The sequence below is a fragment of the Dama dama genome, chromosome 8 (assembly GCF_033118175.1).
Source record: "Dama dama isolate Ldn47 chromosome 8, ASM3311817v1, whole genome shotgun sequence".
Lineage (NCBI taxonomy): Eukaryota > Metazoa > Chordata > Mammalia > Artiodactyla > Cervidae > Dama > Dama dama.
In genome coordinates, this window is record NC_083688.1 from 322,335 (window position 1) to 348,366 (window position 26,032).

The following is a 26,032-nucleotide window of genomic DNA, read 5'->3' on the forward strand; positions in this document are numbered from 1 at the left end:
TCTTCTGTAAACTTAGAAGTTATTCCAGAGTAAAAGCTCTATGTTTAAGAATCATACAGGTGACTTCCCCGGTGGTCCAGGGGTTAAGACTCCGCTCCCCCAGTGCAGAGGGCATGGGTTCTATCCCTGGTTGGGGAGCTAAGATGCCACATGCCACCTTAAAAAATCACCCTGGCTATAAACGTATGAACCAGAACTCAAATTCAAACGTATGTCTCCTTAGCCCATACGCTCCACCCTCCCCACACCATCTCATGTTAGGAAGTTGTTCCCGAAGCCCACTTCATGGATCTGAGCCTCTCATCTGCCCACCATTGCCCTCTCAGACCAACCCCATCTGTTTTCTCCGCCCCACACCCTCCTCTTGAGAGATGAAGGATGCTCCTATCCGCTCCGGTATGCTCACATCTCCAAGGTCACTATTCCTAGGTTGTTCCACTCCTGGGTGACTTGGGTTTCAGTGAATGTTGGCCACCCTAGCACCCACCCCTCCTTTGCAGCAGCCATCTGATTCTACATGGGGATCCATAGGGTTCCAGAGAAATTAACTTGGTTCCAGAGAAGAGCACATGACTTAGGTGAGGTCTATTAGCACACACCAACCCTGGCCACGGTGATCAGCCCAGAGGTAGCCATGTGACCCAACCAGGTCTAAAATATCCTGGGAGTTTGACAGGGAATGGTAGGATGAAGGCAATTCTCTTCTTCAACGTGGGATGTAAATGAAGAAGCCCCTGAAAGTCTTAGGTTGAAGCCTGAGGACAGCAGAGCAGAGGAATGGAAAGTCTGGGCTGTCACTGACTTCAGTGGCCACTGGACCAGGCCTTGCCTGAAGCACATACTGCCTCTCCATTGGCTGAGAAACGCCCCAAAAGATCTTATCGGACAAAGGCAGGGGAGGAGGGTTCTTGGCAGGTGGGATTTAAATGAAAAATATGGAGTGGGGAGATTATCTGCGTGGGCCCCAAATACAACCACACGTATCCTTATAAGAGGGAGATCACACACAAAGAAGGCAATGTGACCGCAGAAGCAGAGACTGGAATGATGCGGCCACAAGCCACAGAATGCTGGCGGCCACCAGGAGCTAGGGTGCTAGAGCACACCACTCCTACCAGACAGCCCTGCCCACACCTGGATTCTGGCTCAAAGATACTGACTTCAGGATGCTGGTCTCCAGAACAGAGAGAAGAAATTCCTATTGTTTTTAAATCGCTTAGTTTGTGATCATTTGTTAAAGAAGCAGTAAGAAACAAATCCAAGAACAAATAAATTCTCTTGAATATTTAAGCCTATTTGAATCTGATATTTTGCTAACTGCAGCCCAAAGCAGTCTAACTGACATGCAGCTCCTGTCTCATCATCCTCTGGTCAAGAGGTGAACTCTACAGAAGAGCAGATCCCAGGGGGAGGTGAGCAGTCAGAGCTCCTCCCGACCTTTTTCCTTGGCTGCTCCATCCAGTCTCCCCTAATGGTAGCATCGTACAAGACCATGGAACAGTTGCTAAAACTAAGAGACCAACATTGATGCGTGCACACCTGAGCGGATAGGAGCACCCTTCGTCTCTCAAGAGGAGGGCGTGGGGCTCTCCCGACAGCCGGCCCAGCAGCCAGCGCGTGGGCTTTTCCCCAGTTGCAGCACTGGGTTTAGTTGCCCCCTGGGGCACGTGGGGTCTTAGTTCCATGACCAGGGATCAAACCCGCATCCCCTGCATTGGAAGGTGGATCCTTAACCCTGGACAATGAGAGAGGCCCAACCCTCCTTCTCTAGCTGGGAAATGGGGCTGGGGCACAAGGGGTACCATAAGGCTCACAGACTCCAAGCAAAGGCATTAGGGCAATTTATTTACAGGTGAGTCACAGCAACCGGGGCCCATGCAGGCTCAGACCAGAGACTCCAGATCTGTCTACACAGATAGGTCCCAGCGCCCAGAGCCACTGCCAGTCAGGTCCCTGCCAGAGGGACCAAGACTCGGGCAGGGTGGAGGGCAGGAAAGGGAGAGGCCAGGTCCCAGAGGGCACGAGCCAGAGGGATAAACGACCCTCGTCCCTGAACTGTGGACTCGAGGAGTAGGAGGACAGGGGAGACTCTTCAGAGGCAACCCCCGCCTGCGTCCAGCCTGCGCCCTCGAAGCCAGGCATCAGAACAGAAGCCCCAGTGGCAGCAGGTGGGGCATGGGGACACCGCAGGTCCCCTGCAGACCTGTCCAGGAGCCGGCGTGGGGCTGCTGTCCTGGGTCACGGCCGCCGTCACACAGGGGGGCCCCCCAGCTTGCTGGTGGCACTTGTGACCCGCTTATTTTCCCGGAGGTTCCGGAGGCGGGCACTGAGGCTGCTGATCTCCTCCACGTAGGCCTGGGGCACCCAGCCCTTTTCGCCATCTGCCAGGCGCACCCCTTCCAGCCAGCCTAAGGGCACATGGGCCAGGGGCAGCGTCAGTGACATCCAAAGAACACCTGGGCCCTAACACAAGCCCCGTCTGCACCCCAGGGCTGAGAGGACACCATCTCAGCATCTTCCGGGGGCAGGAAGGGGCACGCCTCTAGCAGACTGGTAGGTGGACTTCTGATCTGTTGTTCCCGACGCTCTCTGAGGAGGGATTTCCCCACCTCTCCCCCATCGGTTACTCTCAACCCTACACCTTTGCAAGCAGGAAGTTCATCTTCTTGTCTAATTTGATTCTTGCATGCTATGGTGGATCAACACTGGTGTCACTTTTTCCTATGAAGCTTAGCTGTCTAGCTCCCTCCTGCCCAAAAAGCCCCCACCAGGAGGCCTCTCCAGGAGGGCCCCCTCACCGTCACTGGTCCGCATCCTCACGGCCAGGATGTCCGTCTTCTCCAAGGTCAGCTCGTCTGGCTGCGACGCCTTGTACGTTCTTACACACTGGACCTGGGGGTGGTCTGAGAGCCCGGGGGGCAGTGAGGGAGCCCCCAGGGGGAGGAGGAGGAGAGAACGGCAAGGAGGGAAGAAAGGAAGAGTGGCGATTGCAGCTCTTCCCCTGTCCACCCTAGCCACTCTCCTCTCTGACCTGAAACACAAGTTCTAAGTGAGTCCAGTCCCTCCAAGCTTCGATTACTACTTCTGTGCCCTGGGCTTCCCGGCTCAATTCAATGTTTTGCTCCTGACCTCCTGGTCTAACTGTCTCTACAAAATAGTAAGGGCCCCTTTGTATGGCACCATGGTAAAGACTCCACCTGCCGAGGCAGGAGATGAAAGAGACCTGGCTTTGATCCCTGGGTGGGGAAGATCCCCTGGAGGAGGCAATCGCAACCCCCTCCAGTATTCTTGCCTGAAGAATTCCATGGACAGAGGAGCCTGGCGGGCTATAGCCCGTGGGGTCGCAGAGTCAGACACGACTGAGCACACATGCACCCTCTGTCTGTCCTTTCACGCCGCTCTGATACTCCCTCCATCCATCCTCAGCTGAGACTCAAACATCACTCCCACTTATAACCCTCCAGGCTTATAGCCCTCCTCTGAGAACAAAAGTCCTCCCACAGCCTCCAAAGCCTTGCACAGTATGGCCTTGCCCCTTGCTCACTGCCTCACCAGCCTCATCTTCCCCTTCCTCCTGGGTCAAGAAGTTCAGCCGCACATTTATCACCCTGCTGGTCCCCAAACACTCTAAGCTCCCTCCCGCCTCAGGGCCCTTGCACAGCTGTTTCCCCTTCCAAGAGTGCTCTTCCTAGATACCACCGTGGCTGCCCCTCCCCATCCTTCAGCAGCCTTCCCTGACCACCTCCTCAGAGGGGCAAGTTCACCCTCCGGCCCAAACAGGACCTCTAGCGCTGGTCAGAGAATCAACTCCGGTCCTGTCTCAGCCCCTTCTACCACACTAGGTGGACTGGGAGTGTCGGGAAAACCACAGGCCTTGGGGTCAGACCAGGCTTGAAGCCCAGCTTACTGACCTTGGGCAAGTTACCGAACAGCCCTGGGCCTCAGTGTTCTCAGATACAGAGAATGAATCTACCCAAGGGCGTTGTTGTGACCAGTAGCCGTTCCCTTTTCCATGTGATCTCCCCGAGCCAGTGATCGAACTGGGTCTCCGTCATTGCAGGCAGAAAATAAAGGCATGTGCGAAGCCCTAGGCACCCCAGCGCGTGGAAAGTACTGGGTGGAAACGTGCTGCTTACCTTCCCTTTCGTTGGCTCAACCCTAACACCCCTGCTCAAAAACCCTGCACAACTACCTGGCTCCCACCACACCAGGGTGTCCTCTGGTCGGGCTGCACCCTGCCTCACCGGCCTCATATCATGCCCAGAGAAGCCTCTGGATCAGTAGGGCAGACCCCTCGGCCTGCCACACCCCCGCCCACTCCCGGCCACTCTGCTCCTGTCCTCTCTGCAACTGACGCAGAGCCACAGAAAGGCCCGATTCCAGTCCCAGCTCAGCTGCTGACCGCTGAACCCGGACAAGCCACTTGACCTCTGCAAATCTGTTTTCTAACTCGTAAAAGGGGCTTCTGCGGGGACAGCATGGGAGGATGGGCAAGGCTGTGTCCTCTCCAGGGCACTGACTGCACATGGAAGCCAGTCTGTGTCAAGCCAGCCCGCCCTCCAGGGTCTCGCAGATCCACCCCCTGCCCCCATGCCGGCTGACCCCGCTCCCTGCCGGCCCCGCAGGCAACATGGCACCCAGAGCCGGGGGGAAGAGGGGTGCGATGCGGTACCCAGCCCCGGGAACGTGGCCCTCGTGGTGGGGGACAGGCTGCTACCTTCCCCCTCGCTGATGACCTCCTTGTCCTCCTGGGGGCTGGAGGGGCACAGGGCTGAGATCCATCGCTGCTTCTCACTCCTGGGGAGAGGAAGGCTGAATTGTCCCAACATGAGAACTGCAGTCTCCCGGGGCCACGGTGGAGAAACCAGGGCTGGGAGGACAGGGTATGATGTGCAGACGTGGGACCCGAGTCAGGCCATCTCCACCCCAAGGCCCACCCAAGCCAGTGCCCACCCAGCTCTGAGGATGAGCACAGAACAGGTCCAGGACCCCCCGGATGCCAGCTCTGCCAGCTCCAGCCTTAGGCTGCCATCCTGAGCCAGAGAGGAAGGCTTCGCCCCTGTCTGGGGGGGTCTGCTCCCCAAGCCCAGGCCCACTCACTCCGTCCGGGCCCTCAGCAGGAACTGGTGCTTTGTGCGCTGCCCGTGGAGGAGCTGAAGGAGGAACACGTGGCCGGGGATGCCCTGCAGCTTGAGGCTCAGGTCCTTCACTTGTAGCTCTGCCATCTTCGCGTGGACGAAGACGGCGAACTTCCCCAGCCTAGAACGGGGCAGGGGTGTGAGGTCAGCCTGGCCCCACTCTCGGGACGAGGTGACTGCTGATGGGAAGAGAAGAGAAGGCGTCGTCTGTCCCCAGGACCCTCCTCGAGAAAGCGAGGCTGCACAGGGCAGTCAGCAGAATGGGGGCTGCAATCTCCCTGGCTCAGGTGGAACGTGACGCAGACAGTCCCTGCCCCCAGTCTCCCTGGCTCACTGACAGACGCGGGAGGTGATGGAGACAGTCCCTGCCCCAGGCACACTTTCCACTTTCTCTGAACCTCTTCCTGGAGCCTCTGTTCCATAGCGCCGCCTGGGCAGCTTCCCCATTGAGACCTGCAGACCGCTTTGCATCTGCCTCTCAACCATATAGGACATGGACTCTGTCTCACTTGCTGCCGCATCACAGCACCTGACTCTGCCAGGCCCGCTGTTTGGGTCTGATAAACCCTTCTAAGAAAGGTGGGCAGGTGGGTAGACAGAGGGTGTTCCATAGTTCCTTCATGTCGGCCGATCTGGACAAAACCAGCATCTTCACTCCAGACCAGGTCCCTCCGCAGGTCCCCGTTCCAGCGAAAGACGCCAGCAAATCCCCCAAGGACACTCAGGCCTTCTGCTCACCTCTTTCCTCCCCCGCCCCCACACCCGGCCAGCAGCTGTGTCCTATTTGTCGGTCTCCTTGCTGCCCCCAGAACTCACTTACCCCTACACCCACCACTAATTCTGGAGCCTCTGCTCTCATCTGGGCAGTTACAGGAGCTTCTGTTCTCTGCCTTCCAGCCCGTTGTCCAAACTGGCCGGAGTAAAGTCCCTCCTCTGCTTAACTCTCCACGCTTCCCGCTGCTCTCAGAAAGTCCAACCTTTCTGCCATGGCTTTCAACACACCAACTTCCCTTTCTTGCCCTTTCTTTCTACAAACTCAGCCACACTAGGCTTCATCACCTTCCAGACATACTCTGCTCTTCCATCCTTCTGTGACTTGGCTATATTTCTCCAATCACCTCTACCTGGAAAACTCCTATGTATTCTTCAAAACCCAGTTCAAACATTCCTTCCTCTATGCAGTTTTACTGACTCTCATCCCACACCAGGGAATACTACAGTACAGTTAACCCTTCCATCAAAACTCTGAACCGGTGATTATTAGGATTTATTTTCACTGGTGTGAGACTTCCTGTGAGCAGAGAACAAATCTCATTCATCTCTAAGTTCCCAACATCCTTTGGAGGACCCAGTACAGAATAAGGATTCAATGATGCTTCACTGAGTGAATAAATAAATCAGAACTGAACTCTTTCTCTTTCCATGGCCTAAGACATCCATCCGCCATCCCCTCCATCCTTAAGGCTTACTTCAGGAAGTCTCCCAGACTTACAATAATCACAGCTAATGCTGAATGAGTATTCAGTATACGCCAGGCTGTGTGCTAACCTCCTCATGTGTTATTATCACAGTGCATCTCCCTACACGGTAGCCTCTATTTGACAGATGGAAAACAGGACAGTGCAGTAGTTATGAGCCTAGGATCTAGCATCAGACATACCTGACCTCCTCCTGGTTCCTGCATTCACTAGCTCCATGATCTCGAGAATAACAGGAGAGGCTACTTTCCAGGAAGACACTCAGGATTAAAGGGGAAAATCCACATAGCATGCCTGGCACAGAAAAGGTGCTCAGATGTTCGTTATTATCACTATGGCTCAGGGGCGGATGTGCTTTTAGTCTCTGTTCCAATTGGCGTCCCTCATAGCCTAGTTGGCAAAAAATCTGCCTGCAGTGCAGGAGACCCAGGTTCTAGTCCTGGGTCGGGAAGAACCCCTGGAGAAGGAAATGGCAACCCACTCCAGTATTCTTGCCTGGAGAATCTCATGGACGGAGGAGCCTGGTGGGCTACAGTCCATGGGGTCCCAAAGAGTTGGGCACGACTGAGCGTATCTCTTCCTTCCAATTGGTTTAAGCTCAGAGCAGCTTCAAAGTTCTCGGCACACAGTCCAGCCCTTGATTCTCAGGTCTAGAAGAGGGACGTACCCTGGCTCTGCCTTTCCTGGGGGAGCCTCTCAGCTTTAGGGTGCCCCAGCAGCACAGCCTGGCAGGTGGACTTGTTGTGAGCCCATGGATGCAGAAGAAGGGAGCTCCACGCTCACCACCACCACCCTCATCCTGCCCCGACTCACTCCTTCCGCCGGGAGAGCAGCAGGCAGTCATTGAAGAGGTGCAGGTAGACCGCCTTGCTGGACAGCTTCAGCTTGGCAGGGGGCACCGCAGGCAGGGGTGCCAGCTCCACCAGCTCCCCGTGCCGAACCAGCCAGCGGGCCTGAGAGATCAGCGGGAAGATCTGAGAGGATGGAGGAGACAGGGGTCAGGCCAGGGGCAGAGGGCAGAGGGCAGGGGGTGGGAGGGCTGGACAGTGATGAACTGGCCCGCAGCCCCCAGGGAGGAGGCGACAGGGCTGCCCCTCCGGGTGCCCCAGCCCCCCAGCTGAGGGCGGATACCTTGCCCTCAAAGTGGATCTTCTTGCTCAGATGGATGAGCTCCTCTGTCCTCTTCATGGTCTGCACACTGGCATTGCACTCTTGCACCAGCTGCGGAGACCGTGGGGGTCACCCGCAGCACCCCCAGCCCTGACTCCCCCAGCCCAGCCTCAGGCTCCCACTTGGAGACCAGGGGCTGTGAAGACTGAGGCGCCTTTGGAGACACACAGGGGTTCCAGGGAGGCCCCTGGGAGCCAGACACCTCCTCCCTGCCGAGCTCACCTCCTTGAGGGCATTGAAGGCCTTGGTGGCCATGTCTTCATCTTCAGAGCCCTGCGCTGTCCGCTTCAGGATGTTCTGGAAGGTAGAGTCAGTGCAGTGAGGTAGTGTGGCCTCTCCCAGGGACCCTGCCCAGCCCTGGGCGCCCCGAGGGGCTGTGGCAATAAAGGGGTCTCCCCCACTACGCAGCCCTTCCCACAGCCTCGTGCCCTCAGGTACCTCCACCAGCATCTTGAGGCGGGTGATCCTCTGAAACGGCAGGATGAGGAAGGAGGTGAGGGGCAGCCGCTGGCACACAGGAGACTCCTCCAGGCGAGCCAGGATGCCAGGGAACTTGGGGTTCTCCAGGCTGGACAGTGGGGGCGGGAGAGGGTCTGCAATGACAGGGGGCCCCGAACGCGGGATCCCCGCCTCCAGCCGCCCCTCTGGTGCTTCGGGGGGCCTCGGCAGGTCTGGCCTCCTCCTGGTCAGAGCCCAGGGCAGGCGCCCAGCCCCTCCCAGGTCAGCCCTCCTCAGCCCCGCCCCCTTCAGAGCCCCGCCTACAGCAGACGCTGGTAGGTGCGCTCCTGATAGGCCTGGTTGGTGACGTAGGGCAGGTAGACGCGCCGGAAGGCCGGACAGTGCTGCAGGACCACGTCACACACGCTGAAGCGGAGGACATCCGCCTCCAGCCGCTGCTCCAGGTCCTGCAGGAACCTGAAAGGGCAGCCAGGGGTCAGGGCCGGGGCCAGGAGGAGACCCCAGAGGCGGGAGCCCAGCCAGCTGCAGCCTGGCTGCCTGACTCCCCGGGAGGCCGGGCCACTGCCTCACCTCTCGCTGGTGCTCTTGACCTCGGGCAGTTTGGAGAACAGCCACTGCTTGTCCTGTGTCCCCAGGCACTCACTCAGCTCGGCCGAGCCTAAGAAGTGGCCCACGGCCACCGACAGACTGTGGATGTATGAGGCCTCGGACGTGATCAGCTCAAACTTGGCCTGAGTGAGGGCGGATGCAGGGCTGAACCCTGAATGCACTCGCTTCGCCCACCAAACGCACCCCCGGTCCCCTTCCCTTCTCCAGGCCCCTCGGGATCTAGCCCCAGGTTGGCTTCACAGACAGCCTCCTGCTGCTACTGCGGCTCCGACCCAGCTGCGCCCAAGTTTGCACACCGCGCGCATCCGGCCGGCTCCGATCTACCCGCCAAGCCCATTCTCGTGCGCCCTCCCGCCGACCGGGTTCCTGCTCTAGGGCCTGCTGGGCCCGCGTGCACCCTGCGTTTCACCCTCTGCGCCGCTCCTCCCTCCCAGGCCCCGCTTTCAGGGGTCTCGGTCTAGGACCCTTTCCCTGGTCCTGCCGCACCTTAGGCCTTTTCCCGCTGACCCCGCCTCGGGGCCCCGGGCCCACCTCCCGCCCCCACCTCCCCCCCCCACCCCGGGCCCGGGCGCACCTCCTGCAGTTTGCAGCCCGTCGGCCGGGTACCCAGGTGGCCCGGATCCCGCGCCCCCCAACTCGGGGTCCCGGGGGCCCTCCCGCGCCCCCAGCCCAGCCCTGGCGCACCTCCTGCAGTTTGCAGTCGCGCAGGCTCAACGTGGCCAGGACGCCGCTGCCGCGCACGTCGGGAATGTCCTGCCACAGCGAGAAGGTGGAGCCCCGCGCGGCGCGCTGCGCCCGGAACGAGCTGCTCGGGGAGAGGTCGGCGCGCGGCGGCCCCGGGCCCTCCTCCGCGCCCTCCGCCTCGTCCGCCGCGCCCTCCTCCTCGCGCTGCTGCCGCCGCAGCTCGCGGGCGCTGGCCACGTCGCTATATTCCTGGTAGAGGACGGCTGGGCGGAGAGCGGAGGCCGTGGGGCGCCCGCCAGCCCCCTGCCCTGGTCCCCGCGGCCCGCCTCGCCTAACCAGCCTTCCCGACGGTTAGAGGAGCGGAACTGGTGACTCGGGTCACTCGCCCACTCATCCCGCGAACCTTGGGCACCTCCTGAATGCTGCCCCTGTGCTGGCCACTCATGGTCCCGGTCTCTCCCTCCCACAGAAGCCCGACCTCTCAGACCCCAGATCCCGGTTTCTCGGTACCCCAAGCTCCCAGCCCCTCCCTCGGCGAACCCCCCACCCCCACCCCCCCACGTACAGTTAAGCAGGAACCGGGACTGGCGCCGCTCGCTGGCGCTCCGGGGCCCTGGCGCCGGCTCCTCCCGCGCATCCAGCCTGGGAAACGGAGCGTCAGGGCCAGTCACCGCCCCTCCCCGCCTCGAACCCGAGCCCCGCCCCTCCCCGCCTCGAACCCGAGCCCCGCCCCTCCCCGCCTCGAACCCGAGCCTGGAGTGGGAGTTGATACCTGGGCTCCGGCCAGCTGTCGGGGACCCGGCTCAGGTCAACAGGAGCTGGCGTCGCCGTGGTGTCCACCCTCATCTCTACACTGCGCGAGTCTCTTCCAGGCGCTTTCCCTGCAGAGGGGCAGAGCTGAGGGAGACCCCCAAGAGCGGTGCTGGGCACGGGGGCCCCACACGCATCTCAGGGGTCCAGTGATCCCGCCCCTCATCTGCCTCTTGCGCTGCTGTTAGGGCCTCGGGGCGAGCTGGTACCTTCTAGGGCGGCTCCGGGGCCTGACCCTGACCCTGGGATCAGTGCCCTGGCTGCTGAATTCCGCCCCAAGCGCAGGGAAGAGTGCAAGCGGGTCATCAGCTCAGAGGCCGAGAAGCGCCTCCGCTCAGGCCCCTCGAGGCCCCCACGAGCCGGCCCAGGCAACCCCGCCGGCCGGGGCTCCTCTGCACTCAGCGCCTGCTCCGCGGCCTGACTCGGCTCCAGGAAGACAGCGTGGGCCTCGGGGCCACCAAGGGCCTCTTCTCTCTGGTACACCCGCATCTTGCGCCCTGACAGGGGTGGGGTGAGAGAGCACAGGCTGGCATCCAGGGGGGTCTCCCTTCCCTGCCACTGCCATGTAACCCTGGGCATCAGAGGGATGTGCCCGAGAGAAAGGCCAATGTTTTTGCCAGGATCTTTTCCCAGAGTGATGTGGTCAGCCAGAGGGGTGGGGAGAAAGCAAAGTACCTGACTGCTATGGGCAGAAGGCCAGGAAGCCCAGGACACCTGCTCACTGCGTGTCCCCAGACAAGTTACCTGCCTCCTCTGAGCCCCGACTCCCTTATCCCTAAAATCTACCACTTGTCCTGCCTGTTCGGGGAATCTGGGGGCTTACTGGTCCCAAAAGAGCCACCCCACCTCTCCCCTATCCTCCCCCCGCCACCACGCCCTCCCCCGGAGTGACTCACAGGCTGACTTCTTCTCTGAGCCGTGGCTGGCCCGGCGCTGTGGCTGTGGGTGCTGGGGACTCCAGGGTCCCTCCAGGGCTGGGGGCTGGGCACTAGGACAGTGTGGCCAGCTGCCAGCCCTGCTGGGCCGCATTCCCCCGCTGGTGGAGAGCTCGGGGTCTGCGCCTCCTGGGGGCGGTGGCCATAGCAGCCCCTGGAGGGGAGCAGGGGTCCCCAGAGACCAGCGGCTGCCAGGTGCCTGCAGCTCCTCTGGAGCCACAGGGAAGAGGTCCAGACACACAGGGCCTGGAGGCTGCAGGATGGGCAGCTCCGCGAAGGACAGGCTCTCCTGCTGGCACACGGCCACTGGGTGGTGGGCAGTGCCAGGAGGCCCAGCCAGATGGGGCTGGAGGGCAGCAGGTGGCCCACAGTCCATTCCTCCTTTGCTCCGCCACCCACCAAGGCCTGCGGGGAGAAGGCATCAGAGCAAGGCATAGGACAGCAGTGGCCAGTAAGCACCATGTCCTGGAGGCCTGGACGAAGTCTCATGTACACACATCTGTACAAGCATACTCACACACTTGACTATATAGTAATAGCTAATGCTTACTTGGCACTTACTTAATGACAGGTCAAGTACTTTACACATAGGAGTTCATTTAATCCTCTGAAGCCCCAACAACCCAGAGTTGATGCTTTTTTTTTTTTTCTTTTAGTTGTGGTTCGTAGGTTCAAGTTGACACACAGCATGAGGGATCTTAGTTCTCTGACCAGAGATCGAACCCAAGTTCCCTGCGTTGGATGGCAGATTCTTGACCACTGGACCACCAGGGAAGTCCCCTGATCTGATACTGTCATTAGCCCCACTTTATAGGTGAGGAAAGTGAGGCAGACAGGTTATCTGGTAAACAGTGGGGCCTGGATTCAAACCCAGGCAGTCTAGCTCTGAGTCTGTGCCTTTAAGCACCTTGTACATTTCCTAACTCTGACATGTGATCAGACATACAGACACATACACTGTCACACAGACCCACGTCTGTTCCATGTACATCCACACGTATTTTCTTCCAGCTGCAGACACTGACATACGTACTTTCACAGATACACTCCAACATTTCAAATTCACAGGTTCACACATTCACACACACTTTTTTTATACAAGTACATATATTCACTCACTTTCACAAACACACGCTGAGCCATCAGATATTTACATATCTGCTCAAGTTTTCTCACATTCCTGTTCCATTCACACTCAAAACACCATGATGCAAATACAAACACACAGGCCCAGAAGTCCTGGTTGGTGTTACCCAACCTCCCTTCCTGTGCCCAGAGTTGCAGGCTTCAGTACTGAGTGGTGCCCACACCCATGCCAAGCTGGCTGGGAGGGTCACAGATTGACAGGCGGGCCACCACCCAGGACAGGCTGGGCCCTCCCAGGAGAAGGGAAGGAAAGAGCCCCAGCCCCCCAGCTTGGGGTGAGAGAGGGGACCCCATCTCCCAGCCCCAGGAACAGGACAAGCTGAGTGGGTCCTCTCGGGCAGGAAGTCATCCCCAGTGAGGCTGCCGGAGCCTCAGGACAGGCCTACCAGTCAGCGGGTCTGAGTCCCCAGCCCTGGCCCCCGGCCCCTCTCACTGCATCCCCTCACCTCTCCACCAAGGCCCGCCGCGGATGGTGTTTGGCTGCTCCGGCAGGGGAAGCCCTCTCTCTGCCCAGCTGGCTTGGGGAGATCCCACCCAGACAAAGAGTTTGATTCATCAAGCCCTGTGGTGAGGCAGGCGGGTAGGGAGGGAGGGAACAGGGAGCAGGCTGGGCGGGGGCCTCCCAGGGCCTGGCCTCACTGTGGGCAGGCTGGGCAGCGAGGACACCCCCCTGCCCAGAGGCCCGCTCAGGCCAAAGGGGCAGCGCCCTCCTGGCAGGGCCGGGAGACTCAGGAAACAGAGCCGGAGAGACCAAGGGGCTGAGGCTGGAGGACGGGGATGCTTTAGAGAGCGACCCAGAAACCGAGACCCCAGAGCACTCCAGACCAGAAAACCACAGATGCTGAGACATTCAGGGGCCCAGAGATGGAGACGGAGAGACAGAGACACTGAGCGTTTCAGACAGACCAGATTCTCAGAGACAGATGTGAAGCCCAGGAAAACCAGAGGAGACGGGTGGGCAAATGCTTCGTGCCCTGTGGGATTGCCAGTCTCACGGGGAAGCCAAAACAAAAACAGTGGCAATCCAGGTTGCAAAGAACCAGCCCAGAGGAGCTGCCAGCAGAGGGCTGGGCTCACCTCGACCCGGGCATCCCCGGAAGGCGTCCTGAAGGAAGTGATAGCAAACTGTCCTGATTGAAATACCCAGGGGTCCAATACACAGAAAGAGGGAGAAAGCTTTGGCATGAAAGCAACAGTGACAGTGTCAGTGAGCCTGGGGGCGGGGGGCGGGGGAGGGAAGAAGGGGAAGGACCGTCGGGGGCTGCTGGTCTGTGCCCAGCCCCTCCTGAGCACAGGGTGGGGCTGCTCCTGAGGACCACGTACTTCTCAGGCCCTCCCCACAGGCAGCAAGTCTGTCCGTTTCCTCGTCTGGGGAACAGCATAGTCAAGCTTCAAAATGCTGATAGGAGAATTAAGAGGACTTCCCTGGTGCCGCAGGGGTTAAGAATCCACCCTCCACTGCAGAAGATGCAAGTCTGATCCCTGATTGGGAAACTAAGACCCCACGGGCCTGGGGCAAGGGGGACTACAGCCCGTGCGCCTCATAGAGCGCCTACCTGCTCCTCACTCGCCACAGCCGGAGAGAAGCCCGCAGGCGGCAAAGGAAGACGCCACACGTGGCAACTAAGACCCAATGCAGCCAAAAATAAATAAAGATTAAAAACGTAAGAATAATGCAAGGGGACTTCCCTGGGAACTAAGATCCTGCATGTTGCATGGTGTGGCCAAAGAAAAGAATAATGTATGTAAAGCACCTCGCACACACTGGGAGCTTTGCAGTTGATCGTCATTCTTCTGAGTACTTTTAGTCTTTCTCCAGTCACAAGGATGGCTTGGGCCATTACACAGTTAGGAAAACTGAGGCAGTGATGTTAAGACACATCCTGTTTTGTAGGAGCATGTGGCAGGAGACATGGGACCATTGCCCACCGGACAGGTCTCTTTTCCTGCTGGAATCAGAAGTCCCACTTGCTTCTGTTGGCACGCCTGTGCAGGAACACATGTGTGCTTCTGCTCTCTTACATTCTGGGAAGGTCTCTCCACTTGGGTTCTGGAAGCCCCTGGAGGGCTGAGAGGAACCCCCCTCCCCATGTCAGCTGCAGGGATAAATGAGCAAAACATGGAACCTTGGGGGCAGGAGCATCTCATATTTTTAAAAAATTTTTTTTGGCCACACTACACAGCATGTGGGATCTTAGTTCACCAACCATGGATCGAACCTGTGCCCCCTGCAGTGGAAGCGCTGAGTCCTACCCACTGGGCCACCAGGGAATCCCAAGGAGCACCCCCCACTAAAGCCTCAGAGGAGGAGGCTGGGTAAATGGAGGGAGACGTGCAAGGCTTTGTGGAGGAGACAAGGCTGGAGGCAGGTCCTTGGGCAGGAGGTCAGGGGTGGGTTAGCCTCCGTCTCTGCCCAGGCCAAGGGAGGAACAATGAGAGTGACTATCCAGCCAGGGCACCAGGCCTGTGGCCTTCCGTGGATGTGGTCCACTCAACCTCAGTGCTAGCGTGCTTACAGCTTATCTCTGCCAGATCCAAAAAAACTCTCAGGAAGAGGCGGGTCCCAGGTAACAGGGACATTACCTGCTCACGACCTGATCACAGGGTGCTCTGTGCCCACCGGGCAAGGGAGCCCACGGCGGCGAGTCCCTGCCAACACTCACAGCCCCGCGCTGACTCTGACCAGCTGTGTGACTTTAGACGAGTCAAGCCTGGGCCTGGGCCTGAGTGTCCCCGTCTGCAGAGTAGCTCTGGAACTGTCCCCAGGGCTGCAGTACTCATATTGCCCCCAGTAAAACTTAACTCACAACTCTCAGGTTGTGCTTTTTTTTTTTAAGTCGACAGAGAGTCCCATCCAGGGGGTACTCATCACATGGACAGTGGACCCACTCCTCAAGGCTGGCAGGGCGGGCCCCTAGACACTGGTATGGTCCGGAGAAAGCATCTCTGACCTCCTATGCCCAGCTTTTCCCTGCCCCCTCCAAGGTGCCCCTCGCCCTGCTGCCCGAGGAGTAGGGCCCTGCAGGGCCCCTCTTCTTCTCAATGCAGGGAGCCAAGTGGGAGGTCATGGCTGGAAAGGAGGCTCAGGCCGCACAGGCTGTGGAAGCCCAAGAGGCCATAAGCGTGTGGGGGCCAGGATCAGAGGCCTGAGAGGCTGCACAAAGGACTTACTCGGGAAGACTGGTGGGAGGAGGATGGGGCTGCTGGCAGCCAGGGGGCCCTACCTCAACCAGGGAGCTCCGTCCAGCCTCCAGCACGGTCCCGGGCTCCAGGCTGCCCTGGGGGCTCTGGGGTTGCAGCCAGGTCCTCAGGGGGCGATGTCAGCATGGCCCCTGAGCCAGGCGAGGCAAGCTCCTGGGTATTGTGTGGGGCAGGGAGAGGGGAGGCGAGGGTGGAGGGAACCTCGCAGGCAGGCAGGCGGCTGTCTCAACGTGTCTGCTCCCCGCCCCCCTTCCCCAGAACCGGTTTGGCCAGTCTGAGGTACAAGAGGTGGGCTGGAACAATGGGAGTCCTATGCCCAGGAGAGGCTCTGAAAGGACCCCAGACTGACATCCTAAAGATGGGGGAGGCACTGCTTTCCCTCCCAGGAGACAGGTCACCCTTCTGCTGCAGCTTCCCAAGTGTGAGACGTGCTCAGGGGACTTCTTGGGGCTGGGGAACATCTCCGAGAATGATGAGCCTTGGACTAGTCAGGGACCCTGAGGACTCTGCAGGGTGTTGATCCTCGCTGAGCCAGGCAACAGCATCTATAACGGGGTTTTCTGGTGGCTCAGGTGGTAAAGAATTCACCTGATTCCTGGGTCGGGAAGATCCCCTGGAGAAGAGATAGGCTGCCCACTCCAGTATTCTTGGGCTTCCCTGGTGGCTCAGCTGGCAAAGACTGACTGCAATGCAGGAGACCTGGGTTGGATCTCTGGTTTGGGAAGATCCCCTGGAGAAGGGAACAGCTACCCACTCCAGTATTCTGGCCTGGAGAATCCCATGGCCTGTATAGTCCATGAGTCGCAAAGAGTCGGACACGACTGAGTGACTTGCACTTTCACTTTTCACAGCATCTATACAGGGAACACTGATGTCTATGGCTGTGTAGTCCATGGGGTCACAGAGGGCCGGACATGACTGAGCGACTTTCACTTCACTTCACTTCGTTTAATATGAGTGTATACAAGTACTGGTGCTCCTGTGCTAGTAACTCTTATTATACACTAATGTGCCAGGCACTGTTCTGAGCACTTCACATACTAAATATTCATTTAATCTCCACCACAACCCCATGAGACAGATGCTGTAACTGCTCCCACTTACAAGTTGAGGACATGAGACTTGCACAGGTTAAGTACATTATCCCATTTAAATCTCTCATCAGCTCTATAAAGTCCCTATCTTACAGATGATGAAATTACACTTGCCAAAGGTCACACAGCAAATAAAAGTCAGAATTAATGTTCAAACCCAGGTCTGTGACTCCACTACCAATCCGTGCCCTCAACAACTGCCTGGCACTGCCTCTCCAGACTTTGGGGAGGGTCTGGTGGAAAGTGTGTGAAAGTCCACTGGGAGGTGTCTCAGCTGACCTAACTAAACCTTTTTTTTATTATTGACGTACTAAAGGCCCTGATGAGCACAGGGCCTTTTGAAGTCCACTCCCAGATCCTATGAGTTCTCCCTTGCCAACTGGTAACCATTCAGTTGGAGAGGTTAGGTCCCTTCACTCCTTCATATCCGCCTTGGCACCCAGATCATCAGGAGGTAATGAGGAGACACTGCACAGAGTGGGTGCAGAGGTGGCACTGTGGGGCGTAGAGAGATTTATTGTCAGCGTTGCTCAAGGGGCAGGAGACTGGGAACATGCAGAGGGAGGCAATGCAGGGCTAAGGGTTTTCAGAGAACCCTAGCCCTCTCACCCCAACTCCTGGGCCGACCTTGGGGCCACTGGCCAAGGTACCGTAGCCTTGACTCCTAGCTGGAAGCAGAGGCTCCCCAAAGGAGGGAGGATCCTGGGGGAATTAGGGTCCTGGAAAGGAAGTCTCGCTTCTCTGGACCCTGCGTCCTGAGCTCCAGGGACAGCGCCTCCTGCTGCAGCGGACAGAAAGCAAGGATGTGTCAGGCCGAAGTGGAGGACACTCCAGAGCAGAAGGGGCTCTGATGGACTTGACACAAAAGGAGGGGCGCGGCGCAGGTGGGTTCGGTGATGGGCGGGGCCCGGCGGAGATGAGCGAGCCAGCGGCCAATCCTCCCTCTGGGCCAAACTAGGGGGCGGGGCCAGAACGCTGACCTTGGGCCTTGGGTGGGCAGAGGGGCGTGGTCAGGGGCGGAGCCAGGGCCCGCCGGCTGCACTGACCCAAGCAGCGCCTCCGCGTTGTTCGCCAGAGCCTGCTTGGCCAGGTCGCGCCTTACCTAGGTAGCCAGGGCGGCTGGCAGGTCGAGCACGAGCCAGGGATGAGGGGCTGGGGAGAAGGGAGCGGTGAAAGAGAACGATGGCTTTAGCGATCTTACTCTGCCAAGTGCTTACTAAGTGCAAGGCACTTCGTTGTTCAGTCGCTCAGTCGTGTCCCACTCTTTGCGGCCCAGCAAGCCAGGCTTCCTGTTCATCACCAACTCCCGGAGTTTGCTCAAACTCATGTCCATTGAGTCGGTGCTGCAAGGCACTATTCTGAGGGGTTCCGGGTATTCATTCAATTAATCCTCACAACTCTAGGGAGTGAGTAAATTACTTCTGTTTCACCTGTAAAAAAGCCAAAGCATAAAGAGGTTGTCATTTGCCCAAAGACACAGAGGTACAGTTCGAACTCCTACACTAAGAACCTGTTAGAATCAGAGCTAGAGAAAGAGGATCTTGAGCAAAGCTAGGAGTTCCAGGACTGTGGCCAAGAGGTACTAGTATTAGTCATGACATTAATTAATGCATAGAGCACCTGCTGTGTTGGGGGCGTGCTTACCACTCTGTCTTCATAGCGACCCCATGAAGTAGATCCTGTTCTATAATATACCCCATTTACTGCCAGTCGGCGGCACAGCCTTAACTGGGACTCTGGTCTGTCCAGCGCCCAGAGGGCTTAGCTTACCTCGAAGGCGATGATGAAGACCAGACGCACAGCCAGCGGCTTCCCGCAGACGAGGGTGAGATTCCTCTTCGCGTCGCAAAAGCCCTTGTACCTGGGCTGCGAAGGGCGCGCGGTCCCGCGAGGCCCTCGGCCCCACGATCGGCACTTCCACCCTCCCCACCCTGGAGGCTGGCCCTGCCAGGTTAGCAGTACCCTCAGCCGGCTCTGCCCTCTAGTCCGCCCCCGGGACTCAGCTTCCTGCGCTCCCAATTAGGCCCCGCCCCGCCCCGCCCACAAGCTCACTGCCCCGCCCCCAGGCCGGACCAGAGGCCCCATAGAACCATGACCACGCCCCTCCAGGGGGCCCCGCCCCTCTGAACCCCTCCCCTCCCCGCGGGCCCCGCCCCCTCCACCCCGCTCCCAGGCCGGGCCGGAGGGTCCCCAGACTCCGGGCCCCGCCCCTCCCCGCTCCGCCCCTTCCCGCGGGCCCCGCCCTCCGCCCCTCCCCGCTCCGCGCTCCGAGCCCTCCCGGCGGACCCGCCCCGCCCCAGGGCCCCGGCCCCTCTGTGCTCCGCCCCTCCCGGCCGCCTCTCCCACCCGCGGGACTCGCGGTTGCCCGGGGTGAGGTAAGCCGGAGGTGCGGGCTCCCGCGTGAAGCTGACAGAGCCGCGCAGTCGGCTGCGGTGTTCCTACCGATACGAGAGACGTGGCAGGACGTCCGAGGGGAAGGCGGTGAAGAAAACTGCAGGGGCTCCAGGCAGGAAGGCCCTCCCGCCTTTCCGGGCCCAAATGGGTCTGGTTCCACTCTCGCGGGCAGGATTAGCCCGTGCCCAAGGGCGCTAGCCCTCTGCCCCTATTTCCCAATCTCTCGCCCCGAATTCTGGCCTCAGCCCCCATTTCCCTGTTCTCAAGCCTGCCCCCAGTCTCTGATCTTCGCCGCCCCCCTCCCCTCACGTTCACGATGGTGGAAGGGTGGGCCATGGTTTCCAGCAGGAGCGTCCAGATCCCGGTGTCCTGAGTCCGCTCAGTCACCAGCCACCAGTAGGAACTAGTGGGCATCCGGTAAGATCTTCACTAAGCTGCTCAGGAGAGCAAACAGGGGAGCAGGTGACGAATATGGTGATGAATCCAAACTGCAGCACTGGGGGCTGGGGAGTGTCAGACCGGCATCACCGCCCCTGCTGGGTCAGCCCCCCACCAAGCGTCCCTGCTGCACCACATGTCCGTTTCCAGGTGTTCCTCAAAGAGGCCCCTGCCGTGGATAAGCTCAGAGTCCTCCTTCCAACACCCCTACTCCTGCCTGATCCATCTGGATGTCCCCAAGCCCCAGCAGCTGTCTCTTCTGCTGCCAGGCCTTCAGCTTCCTGGGACAGACGAAGCCATTTCTATGCTCCCAGTCCCTTGGAGCTAGGCACCACGGTCATTCCCACTTTACAGATGAGGACATGGAGACTCAGAGACCTTGCCCAGGGCTCCCCCAGTTGTGAATGGTGGTGCCAGGGCTCAAGTCCTTGTTTGCTGGACTCCAGAGTCCAGGATTCTTAAAATCTGCGCTTCCTATACAGCCATTCTTGGTCTCCGGAAGCCCTTCCCCTCTATAAAATATGAAAAGAGAGCCCCCTCTCTCCCGTTCAGCATATCATTTAATCCACTCAGCTCTCTTGGAGAGGTATGTCCCATAAACAAAGTCAGAGCTTACAGAATGCAGAACTAGGACTTGTGTTCCTGTGTCCTGACCCCTAATCAGGGGTTTTCTGCTTAGCTCTCATAAAGTCCCCCTGCCCCAGCCTGACTAGGCCCAACCCCCAGGTTGTCCCCTGTACCCACAGCCTGGTGAACTCCTCCACTTTGCTGGCCAGCTGTCTGCCCGCCGTGGTGCTGAAGGGCTACTAACCTTAGGAAGGCAGCCTCCAGGCCACACTGTAACAGGCAGACACGTGGCACCCTACTCAGAGCTTAGGGGCTGGCCTCAGAGGCAGATCCTGCCCTGCCATACCTGAGGGGTGATGCCCCCCACCCCTCAAGAGGTGGGCTCTCTGGGCGAGGATACTTGCATCCCCGATCCATATGCCAAGCAGCCCGCTGTACTCATCAGGGCACCCCACAAAACCTCAGGCCCACTGGACCTGTTGGCAATGTGCCCCCCCTCTCTGGATCCAGGCCACAGCTAAACTCCAGGCGGAGGCAGACCCCCTGTCCCTGCTGTGCCCCTGAGCCTCTGGCCTCCCACCCGTTGAGAGAGAACTCTGGCAACCGGGCTGCTGGGACGTCTTGTCCCACTGCCCCCAGTTAGGCCACGTTCCCAAGACCTGTTGGGACCATGGCCCATATCTACTGCTCAACCCATGAGAAGCCAGTTGAGTATTTCTGGGCCAGAAAGAAGGAGTCATGCTGCTGAGGGGGATGGGGTGTGGGTTCTTTTGGTGATGCTCTCTCCCATTCCTGCCAAATGACAATGGCAATTACACAGTAACACCACCTCCTGGGAGTCTCGCCCTTGAAAACTCCTGATCTGTCTTTGTTAAAAACTGAAGCTCCCAGAGGGAAGGCCCAGCTCTGGTCCATTTCTGTGACCCCAGCATCCAGTCCAGGGCGCTCAGTAGAAAGGCCCCCACAAAGATGGTGAGGAGCCCAAATGTCAGGAATGGGAGGTGGGGTATCAGACCTGTGCCACTCAGTGACGGTTGGGTGAATGAGTGAATGCAGGTGTTAGTTTCACGTTTACCCAATGATGTGTTGGTATATTACAGCTGAGAAAACTGAAGTCCAGGGAAATCAAGCGCCAACTTCAAAGTCAACAACAAGATGTCAGTAGAGACAAACCTAGAGGCTCAAGGACACTGCCACTCTGCTGGGACTTCACTGGGAATCAGCAGCCTTGGTCAGGGGCCCTCACCTGCTTTGAAGAATGCTGCATAGAAGGGAGCGGAGTAGAAATTGACAAATTGGAAGATGAAGACTTTAAAAGATTGATTTTATTTATGTATTTTGTTTTTGGCCGCACTGGTCCTTCATTGTTGTGTGCGAGCTTTCTTGAGGTGCTGCAGCTGGGGGCTGCTCGTCGCTGCAGTGGGCGGGCATCTCGCTGCGGTGGCTCCAGGCACACGACTCAGTAGTCGTGCCTCCCAGGCTCTAGAGCACAGGCTCAATAGTTGTAGCGCATGAGCTTAGCTTCTCCATGGCATGTGGGATCTTCCTGGATCAGGGGTCGAACCCGTGTCTCCTGCATTGGCTGTCCTCCAGTGCCTAACCTTACCAAACCTTACATCCTCCTGATGTCAGGGGAGGGTGGAAAAGTGACCCAGGCAAACTGTCTGGAAGAGCCAGCTTTGTATCCTTTGACTCCAAAGTCAGAGCTGTTCCCAGCATGCCTTGTGGCCTGTGAGTACCGCAGGGAGCAGAGTTCTGGGGCTGCAGGGCGGAGCTGGGCGTCACCTCCTCTCCCTGGAAGTCACTGCAGTCTCCCGGGGTGGGGGGGGAGGGGGTGTAAGTGTGGTGCTTTTGTGCTTCTGGTGCACCAGGAAAGCCATGGCCCAGAAAGGCAGGAAGTGCTAAGAATGCAGTTCCCGGATGGACCAAGAGATAGCCCCTCTGTAAAGAAGGGAGAGCAGGCACACCGCAGGGCAGGGCCGAGCCCGGGGCTGGGCCCCTTCCTCTCTTCCCTGACTCACCTTGGCCATGGGGCAGACCTTGGAAATATTCTGTGTGGCACAATCTCACAGAGTGGGCGTATGAGGAAGGAACCCCTGCAGCACAGATGTCCTCCCTGTGAGCAAAGTGTACCCATCCTGGGAGGGTCTATCCTCAACCAGTCAGCGGTCCCAGCCCACAGAGCCCATCCCCACCCCACCCCTGAGCACTCCCAGTCATAAGGTGCATTGTTACCGTGGCGACTAGGCAAGAGATGAAGACCAGGGTGCCCAGCAGAACACCAGGCGACAGCAAGGCTGTGTAGAAAGCTGCAGGGGTGACAGACAGCACGTGAGCCTCTGGCTCTGTGCTCAACCCCAGCTCCCAGCGGTCACCCCACCAGGTGCACCTATCCAGGCAAAGCAGACAGTCACCTTCTCCCCTGTCTGTGCTATCATCCCCAGTGACCCAGGATGAGTACAACAATTGTCAAGGGTTGAGGTCTGTACCAGGCACCTGGTACCCAGCAAATCACAGAGGCCCAGAGGGAGGAAAGGCAGGAGGCCTACAGGGAAGTTCCAGAATTCTCTCCTGATGGCCCTGCGATGGAAGAAAGCTGAGTTTGTGGCATCTCCATCTTGCGCAGTGGGTGGGCGGCAGTGCAGACTGCCTGGGCCAGCAGACAGGCAGTGCCCACCTCTGCGAGTTTCTCTAGGATCTCTGCCACCTGCCAGAAAGAATTCTGCCATCAACTCAGCCCATTTAAGGTCCCGGGTGGACCCTCCCCAGGCAATTGACTCACTACTCCTTGCCGCTGGGGAAACAGGGGTCGTGGAAAGCTCTGCCCGGGAATCTGTGCCCAGAGCAGGGGCCGAAGCTGAAGCCTCCGCCGAATGCGAGACCTAACACAAGGGGGCGCAGTGTTTAGGCCGGGGAGAGAGGGACAAACTGCCAGCTGCTGAAACCGCAGAGCCCTTCTCCCAACCAAGTTCTGCCTGGGCTGGGTGTGTTCCCGCCAGGCGATCACCTGAGGGGGCTGAACGGGCAGGATCGGGGGCGTTAGGGCACCGCCGGGGCCTCAGGCTGCGGACAGGACAGGCCTGAAACCTAAAGTGAGTCAAGCAGTTGTCTCCCTGGCAAACCCAGGAGGAGCAGACGAGCCTGGATCTGGCTAAAGCCCTTTCCCTCGGCAGGAGGCCCCGCCCGCCCGCGCACCCGGAGAGCTCGGAACGGGACGGGCACGCGCGGCTGCAGAGGTGGCTGAGGCGAAGGCGCAGCTGTAGCTCTGCAGACTCGTCTGAGTCCGGCTGGGGGGTCCTCAGCGGCCCCGGCAGGGACTCCACTACCAGGGAGTACCCCGCCCCGTCCCACCCCTTCCACCTTCAGCCACGCGCGCAGGCTCAGTTCCTCTGAGTAGCCCGCCGGCTGCTCCCAAGACGCGCTGCTCGGTGCTCCGCGGGACTGCACTCCTTGAGGGGCCGGAATCTCCGGATGACCCAGGGCCCGGAGCCCCGCCTGTCATGATCCCTCCTGGGACGGACAGATCGCCTTCAGCGCGAGGGCCCTTGTTGTTGAGTTGCTCACTCGTGTCCGACTCTTTGCTACCCAAAGGACTGCATGCAGCACGCCAGGCTTCCCTGTCCATCACTGTCTCCCCGAGTTTACTCAAACTCATGTCCATTGAGTCAGTGATGCCATCCAACCATTTTTTCCTCTGCCGTCCCCTTGAACTCCAGCCTTCAATCTTTCCCAGCATCAGGGTCTTTTCCAGTGAGTCAGTTCTTTGCGTCAGGTGGACAAAGTATTGGAGCTTCAGCTTCAGCATCAGCCCTTCTAATGAATATTCAGAACTGATTTCCTTTAGGATTGACTGGTTTAATCTCCTTGCAGTCCAAGGGACTCTCAAGAATCTTCTCCAACACCACAGTTCAGAAGCATCAATTCTTCGGCGCTCAGCTTTCTTTACTGTCCAACTCTCACACCCATACATGACTACTGGAAAAACCATAGCTTTGACTAGACTGACCTTTGTCGGCAAGTAATATTTCTGCTATTTAATATGCTGTCTAGGTTGGTCATAACTTTCTTCCAAGGAGCAAGCGTTTTTTAATTTCATGGCTGCAGTCACCGTCCGCAGTGATTTTGGAGCCCAAGCCGCCTTCAACAATAGCTTTCACTTGCATTTCACTTGCATTTTCAAACGAGGGGGAACTAGCACCCTCACTTTACAAACGTGGAGATAAACGCTGAGCAGGCCGCTGTCATACAGTAGTGGCTGCCCGTTTCCGTTGGTTGGACTCCTCCAATGTGCTGACTGGGGCGGAGTGCTTTACACACTCGCGCATTGAATCACCACAGCCCCTCTATAGCGCCGACACTAGGGTAAAGTCCATTTTACAGATGAGGTGCTTAAGTCACTTGCACAGTTTAGAGGGCTCATTAGGGGAGTACACGCACCCGTCTCTGCAGCGCCCACCTGCTCCAGGAGCCCAGCCGCTCGCAGTTTCTGCTGGAACTTATCAGAGGTTTGTAGGAGTTGCTGCCGCTAGGTGGGCCGCGGGGATCTCAATTTCTACCACAGGAGTGCTCATTCCCTCCCATCACGGTGGCAGGAGGGCGGTTAGGGACGGGGTGCCCCACCCTATCCCCACTCCACCCTGGGCGAAGAGCTGGGAGCTGCATTTATGAGTCCCCCTAAGGCCCAAATTAAGCATGAAAATGGGTCAGCGGGTAAAGAATCTGCCTGCAGTGCAGGAGACACGGGTTCGATTCCTGGGTTGGCAAGATCTCCTGGAAGAGGGAATGGCAACCCAGTCCAGTACTTTTGCCTGGAAGATTCCATGGACAGAGGAGCCTGGGAGGCTACAATCCATAGGGCTGCAAAGAGTCAGACACCACCGAGCGACTAAGCACGATCAAGGCCCAAATTAAAGGAAATAGTTTGCGCCCACAACAGCGATCAGGACTAGTTGGAAGGAGGAACTGCCCATTACAGGAAAAGGGCAGGATTCCTCCGGAGATAAGACCCTTCTTGCCTCCCTGTAAGAGACGCACTGTGGGCTGGCTACTCCTGCTGCTCGAGGTAAGCGAGTCCTGCCTGGCCCCAGTCTCACGGATTTTGATCGTCCATCCTGGATGAAAAGCTGCCGCTGGAGTCCGGCGCAAATGCCGCCAGGGAGACGCAGCGCTCCGGGTCCTCTGGGTCCTCATCCTCTGTGCTGTCACCGTCCCAAGGGCAACAGGACCGGTGGGGGGAGAGGACCCCAGTGCAGGAGCAGGGCCAGAAGCTCCAACACGACCCAGCTGGGCCCTCTCCGCCCAGCAGCCCCTGCTCCTGGCTGAAGGTGAAGCGCGATCGGGGCCCCTTCTGCGTCTCCTCCACTTGCTGTCTCTCCCCAGAAACGTCACCACTACTTAAGGAACAACGGTGACAAACAGCAGCCAGCATTTGCTGGGCCCTTAATTCAGGGCCTGGCCCAGGGTCTTACCCGCATTCACTTGTTGCAACTTAGAGGTTAAATGAGAGGGAGCTATTGTTTTCTCCATTTTACAGATGAACACAGAAGTAAAGTGAACACTTCAAAGTCACAGTTTTCACCTTCCTTCTGGGTCATCATCGCAAGCCTCTGTCAGCCTCCTTTGCTCCTAGGAACCACACTTTCCAGAATAGAATTGAACACCAATTCTCCCCTTCACCTTGCCCGCACCGTCCCAGCCTCTGGATCTGAGGTCACAGGGAGGGAGGGGTCCCCGGAGGGAGGGGCCCCCCAACACCCCCTTGCATGCACGCCTGCCAAGTCCTCTCAGCCGTATCTGATTCTTTGCGGCCCCATGGACTACAGCCCGCTAGGCTCCTCTGTCCATGGGATTCTCCAGGCAACAGTACTGGAGGAGGTTGCCATGCCCACCTCCAGGGGGTCTTTCCGACC

General features: G+C 58.6%; 1 protein-coding gene across 6 annotated transcripts; it reads right to left on the reverse strand.

Annotated features, from left to right (window-relative positions):
• Positions 1–1,825: 1,825 nt before the first annotated feature.
• ARHGEF19 (Rho guanine nucleotide exchange factor 19) lies at positions 1,826–18,728 on the reverse strand. Of its 6 annotated transcripts, XM_061147991.1 has the most exons (18): positions 18,495–18,728; positions 17,827–18,154; positions 15,654–15,783; positions 11,245–11,688; positions 10,558–10,845; positions 10,311–10,419; positions 10,104–10,180; positions 9,539–9,801; positions 8,816–8,976; positions 8,549–8,701; positions 8,225–8,354; positions 8,009–8,083; positions 7,748–7,837; positions 7,430–7,590; positions 5,101–5,259; positions 4,718–4,812; positions 2,799–2,903; positions 1,826–2,408 (listed from the first exon to the last, which is right to left on the reverse strand). In XM_061147991.1, exons 4-18 carry the CDS (start codon positions 11,657–11,659, stop codon positions 2,251–2,253), a joined length of 2,439 nt encoding a protein of 812 aa, XP_061003974.1. In that variant the 5' UTR covers positions 11,660–11,688; positions 15,654–15,783; positions 17,827–18,154; positions 18,495–18,728; the 3' UTR covers positions 1,826–2,250. The 6 variants fall into 6 exon arrangements, with proteins under 6 accessions (XP_061003974.1, XP_061003976.1, XP_061003975.1 ...); XM_061147993.1 differs by lacking the exon at positions 15,654–15,783 and having other exon boundaries at positions 17,942–18,154; XM_061147992.1 differs by lacking the exon at positions 15,654–15,783 and having other exon boundaries at positions 17,926–18,154.
• Positions 18,729–26,032: the final 7,304 nt, after the last annotated feature.

What these genes read in the sequence shown, in the direction of transcription:
- ARHGEF19 (XM_061147993.1), bottom strand. Translation starts at nt 11,659, where the DNA reads ATGGACTGTGGGCCACCTGCTGCCCTCCAGCCCCATCTGGCTGGGCCT. An exon ending in GTCCCGGTTCCTGCTTAACT is followed by an intron (nt 9,802 to 10,103) that starts GTACGTGGGGGG and finishes CTCTCCGCCCAG; the next exon opens with CCGTCCTCTACCAGGAATAT. An exon ending in CCTTCAATGCCCTCAAGGAG is followed by an intron (nt 7,838 to 8,008) that starts GTGAGCTCGGCA and finishes CGGTCTCCGCAG; the next exon opens with CTGGTGCAAGAGTGCAATGC.